The sequence below is a fragment of the Eutrigla gurnardus genome (genome assembly GCF_963514095.1).
Source record: "Eutrigla gurnardus genome assembly, chromosome: 3".
Taxonomy (NCBI): Eukaryota; Metazoa; Chordata; class Actinopteri; order Perciformes; family Triglidae; genus Eutrigla; species Eutrigla gurnardus.
In genome coordinates, this window is record NC_139917.1 from 28,839,030 (window position 1) to 28,847,595 (window position 8,566).

The 8,566-nt window shown below is 46.3% G+C and overlaps 2 protein-coding genes across 2 annotated transcripts; both read right to left on the reverse strand.

Annotated features, from left to right (window-relative positions):
• Positions 1-8: 8 nt before the first annotated feature.
• plk1 (polo-like kinase 1) lies at positions 9-4,402 on the reverse strand. The gene is made up of 11 exons (XM_084005478.1): positions 3,727-4,402; positions 3,292-3,460; positions 2,906-3,050; positions 2,735-2,828; positions 2,426-2,651; positions 2,296-2,338; positions 2,104-2,201; positions 1,928-2,005; positions 1,594-1,748; positions 1,327-1,509; positions 9-746 (listed from the first exon to the last, which is right to left on the reverse strand). The coding sequence occupies exons 1-11, from the start codon at positions 4,084-4,086 to the stop codon at positions 552-554; spliced, it is 1,746 nt and encodes a 581-aa protein (XP_083861604.1). The 5' UTR covers positions 4,087-4,402; the 3' UTR covers positions 9-551.
• Positions 4,403-6,915: 2,513 nt separating this feature from the next.
• Positions 6,916-7,735, reverse strand: rasd3 (RASD family member 3). The gene has a single exon (XM_084005717.1). The coding sequence runs from the start codon at positions 7,671-7,673 to the stop codon at positions 7,038-7,040; it is 636 nt and encodes a 211-aa protein (XP_083861843.1). The 5' UTR covers positions 7,674-7,735; the 3' UTR covers positions 6,916-7,037.
• Positions 7,736-8,566: the final 831 nt, after the last annotated feature.

The window sequence follows — 8,566 nt, forward strand, 5'->3', positions numbered from 1 at the left end:
CACTGAAGTTGTCAAGATCAAGATAATCTTTATTTAAACTTGGGTAAAATTAAACCATCTTTACAACACGTATGCATATTCGGCAGTATGTACAAGTTTGCACATCTTGTTGAAAAAGTACAAGACGTCCAAAATAGACTTACAAAAGAGTAAAAAAACTACAGGAAGAATGTGCATGATGAAGACGTATAAACATGGTCCATCTCCACATACAACACAGATAAAAACAGACAGAACAAGGAGACTCAGAGAGGAATCTGGGGGTTCGTACGCGTCTACAGGGTCAACGTGTCTGCAGCCGTCTTCCATCACATCAGCAGGAACGCGTTTGTCAAGATTAAGGCTTCATCGAGAAAGTTAAGAATTTCTAACAGTAAGAAAAAAGGGATAAAAATCAGTGGCTTAGAGACTGAAATCCAACGAATCGTGTAGAAAAACGGAGTTTTCAGGGCGCAGATGACAAAAAGCACCACACTGCAACCCTTCAATAATAAAATACAGGAGAGTGTGTGTTCAGTCCTCGGAGCGGCCGGTGATTCGAAAGGCGTGGCTTAGCGCGCGGCGGGCGCCGGCTTGCTCTCCAGCAGCTTCTCCACCATGAGCTTGGCGTAGCGGATGCGGCTGGCCAGCTCCTTGCTGCAGCCGAACTCCTCCAGCAGAGACATCTTGTAGGTGCGGAACTCTCGCTTCTCGTCGATGTAGGTCACCGCGTTCATCAGCGGGCACAGGATCAGCTTGGTGTGGTCCTGGGAGTGGGAGGGGGGGGCGGGGTCAACGGAAACACGGGGGGGTCAGGGAATTGTATTCAACAGCCAAAGCAACGCCAATTAAAAACAAATATTACAACAAAAAAATAAGATACCGTAAATCCTCTAATATAGGCCTGTATTCCATTAGCGGCCGACATTGGCCGGTGGGGCGGGGCTATTATTAGAACCAACGTTTTTCTCAGGCCTCAACATTATGCTTGTGATAGTAACATGCAAGTACCACAGGGGGGCAATGTTTGTCACCAGTAGGCTAAGGCATAGGGCTAACGTTGTTTAAGATGGCAGCTGAGGAGCCAAAGAGGAGACCAACATTTGACATCGAGTTCAAAGAGAAAGTGCTGGAATATGCTGCAGAGCGCTCTGGGGAGCGAGCTGCTATATAGACACAAAATCTCGTTTTAATTAATTCTACTGGTAGTCCGTTTTGCTCAAATAGAAATAGAGGCCCGTCTCTAATTCTGACCGCCTTCCAATAAAAGGCCTGGGCCGCGATGCCCTCGGGGCCTATATTAGAGGATCTACGGTACTGTCTGTGAGGATGCGGCGTCCGTCTCACCTGGAAGAAGTTGACCTGAACGGTGCCGTTGGTGAGGTGCAACACGATGGCGCTCTTGGTCCTGAACCAGAGGGAGAGGTAGGGCAGCCGTGCCAGCTCGTCGCCGTCCCGCCGCGCCATGTTGGCGCCGGCCTTCAGCAGGTGCTCGCTCATGTAGTTACGGAAATATTTCAGCAACGTTATCTAGAAGAAGAGGACAAGCGCATAAGAATCCACAGCGTGATATGGACACAAGTGAGTAAGTGAACGGGAGTTTCAACCACTGACCTTCTTGTTCAGGGCGGACGGGAAGGAGCGCACGCTGAGGTAGGATTCGGCCGCCGTCTTGTCGATGTACTGCAGGCTGTCTCCGTCCGTGTACATGATGAGACGCGTGTAGTCGTTGAAGAGCACGCCCACGCTGTTGTCGCACAGCTGGTAACCTGAAACGGACGAATGAGGATACTGTTTTTCCAGGATTTTCAGCAGGAGGCTTGGTCAAACATTTACAGCGTTTTACTCCAGCACTGTTACTTGAATGACAAAAAGATTCAGAAAAAAGGTGTCGCCCTCGTCGGCAGATAGTTTGCAGCAGGATGAGGAATATCAGTGTAATTCTTACCTAATCCATATTTGTCAGAGTAGTCGACCCATTTGCTGATCCAGAAGATGGGAATACAAGCGGGATCCTCTGCCTCTTCTAGACACACAAAACAAAAGATTTGTTAGTCACGTCGACACGAGCACAAGGGTCATCCAAACGTAGAAAACAGACTGAACCGCAGCGTCTGCACTCACCTTGGCAGACGACGGCCTTCTCGGCAGGCTTGGCGGCGATGATGCTGTTGAGCTGCTGCAGCAGGTCTTTCAGGTGGCACTCTGCGGGCTCAGGCTCCCTAAAACACACACAAGTCACAACAGTTAGATGAGAAAAGGCAGAAGTCTGAATTATCAGGTTTTTTCCCCACAAACGTGGTGCAAATATCTTACATTTGCAGAGGCTCGTCCTTTGTTTCCACCTTCTCCGTCCCGCCTGAAAAAGAACATTCACACGTTAGACCAAAACAAAACTAACAATTTCAAAAAATAAAAATAAAAGAGCTCCTTCCGTGACGTTTACCTTTGTTGTTGATGGCGGTGAGGGGGCGTCTCTGGCTGAGCTCCGTGGCGGTGGAGGGGGCGATGGAGAAGCGCGGCGGCACCGTGAGGCAGGTGGTGGGCAGACGGATGGGGATGTAGCCCGTCGTGAAGTACTCGTCCGCCTGCAGCTCAGAGATGGTCGGCCTCTGGGTGGGATCGGCGTGCAGCATCCGCTTGATGAGAGCGGTGGCCAGCGGGTTGATGTGCTGCAGGGGGGGAAAGTCCAGGTTATGACATCACATTTGTAAAAAGAAAATAATCTGAAGGGCCGTGGTGCGCTCTAGCTTACCCAGGGGATGGTGTAGTTGTTCTTCTTGATGCGGTTGTACGTCTCCTTTAGACAGGAAGTCTCAAACGGGGGTCGACCCACCAACAACGTGTACCTGAGAGGACGCAGCAATGATGTTGATCTGCATGGTGTTTTTTTGCATTTATAGCAAAACAATCTGTTCACACTTACAATATGCAGCCGAGCGACCAGACGTCCACCTCGTAGCTGTGGCCTTTTTTACAGAGCACCTCGGGAGCAATGTAGTTGGGCGTTCCACACAAGGTCTTCTTCCTCTCGCCATCAAACTCGATCTTAGTGGCCAAACCGAAGTCACCTAGGAGGCAGACGGAGACACGCACGTAAAGCAGCATGAAGGGGAAAACAAATCTGTTCAGGAGAGAAAAAGGTTAAACATCTGCCTTTTATAGCCGCTCATCCAGGAAGGATGTGTGACATCATGGCTCTGCTGTATCTTTATTACTGGTCAAACCGGTTTGTGTGACAAATCCCCCTCCCTCCCTCCCACAGACGCCAAGGTAGCTGCATTTTAAACAGAATAAGGGGTCGCACATTACCTATCTTGACCTCCATGTCATCGTTGAGGAAGATGTTGCCCAGTTTCAGGTCTCTGTGGATGACCCGGTTGCTGTGGACGTACTGGACCCCCTTGAGCAGCTGGGTCATGTAGTAGCGGGCCTCGGGCTCGGTCAGAGCCTTACGACGCTTGTGCAGCTCCAGCAAGGACTGAAATGGAAAAGAAGATTTTTTTTAATTATTATTATTATTATTATTATTATTAATTAAAAGCATGTGACTCGTTTTTCTTGCTTAAAAACGGACTTGGGATTGACCAACTGTGGCAATAATGGAGGTCTGAGAGAGTGGTTTGATCATTAAATCACTTGTCATACACTTTAAGCAGCTCCTCTGGGAAGACAACGTCATGATAACGGTTGACCCCGGGGTGAGCATGCATTTATCTCCCCCCCTCCTCCTCCCTTGACACTCACCCTTCTCCTGCAGATTTCCAGCACAACAAAGACGAAGTCGTCGTCTTCGAAGAAGCCGTGGAAGCCCACGACGTTGGCGTGATGGAGGCTCTTGTGAATGGAGATCTCGGAGGTCATCTTCTCCCGCTGGTGCTGCTTCAGGATCAGCGACTTGGGCACGATTTTGCCGGCGAACACCTGCTTCGTCTCCATGTCGGTGATCTCGTAGCATTTGGCGAAGCCCCCTTTGCCGAGGAAGCGACCCCTGGCGTACCTCCTCATGGTGCGGGGGTCCACCAGCACATCGGGGATCTCTTTCAGCGGAGCCGATTTAGGGTCGACGTGTGCCGGGTTCGCCGGCTTCGCGATAGCTGCACTCATTTTTTTTTTAATAAAGTGCTCTTAGGGCGTCTTTAAAAATAAAACGTGTCAAACTCTCCAGCGTTTAAGTATTGTTTAAGTATTTCTGCGACGGTCGACGTATTTGCTAACCGACAGTTTAGCTCTCGAAGCTAACTTGCGTGCGACTTCGAATAAAAACTAACCACATTTAAACGCGAACGACATTCAAACCTGTGACTCTAGCGATAAAAACAAATAACGTACGCGAAGTTGGAGATTTAAATAAAAAGCTGACGTGAAACTAATCGCCGGACTCGTCCCTCGGTGGCCGCGGCGTTGCTCCGTCCTCGTCCTGCCCTTTTTGACAACAGCCTCTGGTACAAAATTTAAAAAGCTGCCTCGCTCGTTACTGCGGCCTCTGATTGGTCCGCTCGATTTGAATTCGGAGCGGCGCAGCAAAGCATCGTGGGAAAAAAAGCGCTTGCGAAAAGAAACAGCCAATCGCCGTGCGAGAAAGTTAGATGCTGCGATCTGATTGGCTGAATGCCGGTTGAGTCGCTCGTCCCATTCTTAAAGACACAGTACAAGGCGGAAGTGGGGATTTAAGCAAACGTTTGTCGAGCACACAGATTAGCGAGGGAAGCTATTTAAATTACTTAAATGATTTACTCGAGTTAAAGTTGCTGTAGCACCGAGTAATGTAACTACAACTTCAAACGTCCATGTAACGTTGTATTTAAGTAAAAAACGCCTTTGCAAAAAAGTACTTCACAGTCAAAAAGTGAAAGTATTTTTGAGGAGCACATATTTATTCAACTAAGTACATTTACTGAAATCCTTGAATACACTTTTTACTCTACTTGGCTATACTTCACCATGAAGTGTTTTCATGTGACAGCTATAAGAGGCGATACAAGTAACTTTTCAGATCTGAATTTAATACTTAAAAACCCATGAAGAGTTAATGTTAATCTACTCAACCGGCAGTAGTTAAATTAACATTAAAAATGCATTTAGGGCATTTAGCAGATGCTTTTGTCTAAAGCGACTTATAACAAGTACATTTGTCGAAAGAAAGGAACCACAACATATCATTGCCGATAAAGTAAGAGGTCAAAAATAGAAACAAGTGTTAGGTCCTCTTCTGAGTAAAGTAGTACCTTAAGTACAACAGTACTATGATCAAAGTGCTATAGGTAAGAACTTTTTTTTGAGTCGAGGTGAAGTCTGAACAGGTGAGTGTTGAGTCTTTTGATCTGTACTTGTACTTATATAAAAGCTCTAACAAGTTGTGAGCATGAGGCATTGGGGTTGATTTGTTTTCTCCAGCAGGGGGCAGCATTTGATGAAGTACAGTGTGAAGGGGGCGTGGTTATATTGCGTGGGACTGCCACTATCTACAGTATCTATTAACTCACTGGTATTCCTGTGCCCTGTGGGCGTTGTGTTTGTACTTCTGCAACCATTATAACTTTTATTAGCCCGCTGCCACTCCTTCTCATTCTGCAACTGATAATGACGATCATTATCGTTATTATACCTTTAGCATAATCAAACAGGATAATAAAGATCATTATCAAAAAGCTTATAAGTGGCTATAGTCCAAGTGAAAATGGGTCACGGGGCATGGGTGCTGAAAACTGCTGAGCCAATGCATTTCACACACTCTATTTGTACTTTTATATTTGTATTATTCTTTATTTTGATTTCCTATTTGTTTTCTTAATGTGTGACATGTGATTTAAACAATAATAATCCCCATTTTCTTCATTTAAATGGCTGAGGAAGTAGCAAAAACACCAATGTGCAAATGGAAAATAAATTCCTTCCTGCAGCATTTGTGCAGTACCAGACTCTCTTTTTTTAAACAATATGAGGTTTTATATAACATCCTCGCCATCATGTTTGTAACAAAACAGAGTGAGCCGTATTTCAACAGCAGCACGACTAATTTCTTCTGTTTTGATGTTCAGGTGCCCTCAAGAGTGTCACATCCGGAGTAGATAAGTAGAGGAAGATAAGAGGAGAATAAGTGGATGAAGAGAGCTGCAGATGAATGAAAAGACCATGAGATCCGTGGGCTTGTTTATCCCCTTTGTTTCACTTGACAGTGTGTGTGTGTGTGTGTGTGTGTGTGTGTGTGTGTGTGTGTGTGTGTGTGTGTGTGTGTGAGACAAGGAGAAATCCCTTTTATTCTCAGGAACCCTGAAGGCACCATAGCTAGTTAAATGTGGTTCTCTTATAGCTCATATACCCAAAATCCTACAGCAATTGTAGAACAAGGCTAAATTATCAAACACCTTTTTCATAACCAAACATACTGAAATCAGAACCACTTTTCTTTCCTTCATGATGAAATGTTATTGTCTTTATAAAGTATAAACTCAAAGTTGAACTGGGGACTAAACAACGAGCAGGAATGAGGGGTGAATAACGTATTTTTTTTATATTTTTCAAGGGGTACAATGTGGGATACTTGTACTTTTACCTGAGTATTTCTATTTTATGTTAGATGTATGTTTTTGCATCTCTGAGGGAAATATTGTACTTTTCCCACTGCGTTTAGCTATTAAGCCAATTTGAATGACGATGCAATAGATTGTTTAAGCAGAATTAGCTTCACCTCAACCAACTTCAATATAAAAAGCAGCATATCAGTAATCTGCAATAAGCCTTACAAATCAAATTGACAGGGGTCACTTTTTTCTTTTGAAACCAACTCGTTGTCTCATTTACATTGAGGTGCATTGAATTGAGAATCTATGAAACAGACAAAAATCCTTCACAACATATTTTATTCACATTAAAAAAATGTATACAAAACTGTGACTCTTTAACACGTGTAAAGTGCTTTCCACATCCGGGTTCTCATGAACAAGTTTCATATTTCTGTCCACCTGGACGAACCAGGTGGAGCACTGTGATGACCAGCAACACCTGAGCGCGAGCAGTCCAGCTGCAGAGTCCACCATCAACGTCAGGTGACGTCACTATGACAGGATGCAGCTGTTGATCTTCTTCAGTGGTGGTTTCTTCTTGACCGCCGGTCTGGGCAGCGTGTCCCTGCGCCTGCAAACCGCCGGGCTCAGCCGGTGCGGCAGGTTCACCTGTTGCAGCAGCGCGCGAAACACCCCGACCGCGTTGCCACCGGTGCGCGCGGACGCCTCCACGAAGTTGGCGTCCCACTCGTCCTCCACCGTGGCCATGACGTCGGCCGCCAGCAGCACGCGCCCCTCCGTGTCTGTCAGGTCCGCCTTGCTGCCCACCACGGTGATGGGCGCGCTCTTGCCGCCCCGCAGCTCCAGGATCTCGCCGCGGAGCCGCCGCACCTCCTCGAGGCTCGCGGCGTCGTCCACCGCGTACACGAGCGCGAACGCGTCGCTGTGTCGGATGCTGAGCTCGCGCATGGCCGGGAAGGAGTAGCTGCCGCTCGTGTCCATGATCTCCAGGCGCATCTTGCCCGCGCCCGCGGTGTCGTACTCGAGCACGTGGAGCTCCTCCACCGTGCGCGTGTACTTGTGCTCGAAGCGGTCGTGGAGGAAGCGGCGGATGAGCGCGCTTTTGCCGACCCCGGCCGCCCCGAGGAAGACCAGCCGGACCGCGTTGGGACGCTCCGACGGAGACATGGGTGATGAGACCCGGAGCAGGCAGCTGTCCAACCCGAGGAGAGGCGACTGCTGCCGGCGAACTGGACTCACTCGGACCCCTCCGGTGGTGATGGCTGTGGCTGCGGGCTCCGCTCGGTATTTATAGGCGTCTCTCTCTCTCTCTCTCTCTCTCTCTCTCTCTCTCTCTCTCTCTCTCTCTCTATCAAATTACTTCATCACGACAGCAAACATGAAAGATATCGTGATCACTTGAAGAGAACAAAAGTGATTTTTTTAAGTAGTCTAAAAGGTAACAGCTCTCTAGAAGTAAGTGTGTGTGTGTGTGTGTATATATATATATATATATATATATATATATATATATATATATATATATATATATATATATATAATATAGCCTATATAATATAAATGTATATATAAATGTAATAGCCTTGTGGTGATTATTGTGTAATCTTAATATTGTGTTAATGTTGTATCTGATCTTGGTGCAGCTAATTCTATAACTACTTTATTTACTGTTAATCTGTAAAGCACATTATTATGCAAAAGCAATTTTTCTTCTTATTTTTATAATATAAATTCATTACAGGCAAATATGGCAGCATTACAACACAGCATTACAACACCGGTGCAACAGCAAGACAGAAACCTAAACAGGCTATATTCAAATTAGAACCTAAATATTGAACATTTAATAATAAATAGACGCCACAAGCTGACTTTAAAGGCTTGTTTCCCTTATTGGCTTTCCAATCTTGGTCCATTATCCCTCCACATATCGTGTTCCCAGAGAACGACCATAAAGAGATGATCGTTCATGCACAACCATGAGACAAGACACGTGCACGTGTTTGTCCTTTAACCCACGCTTGTTATGCACTCTTCCTGCTGTTAAAAACACCAGGATT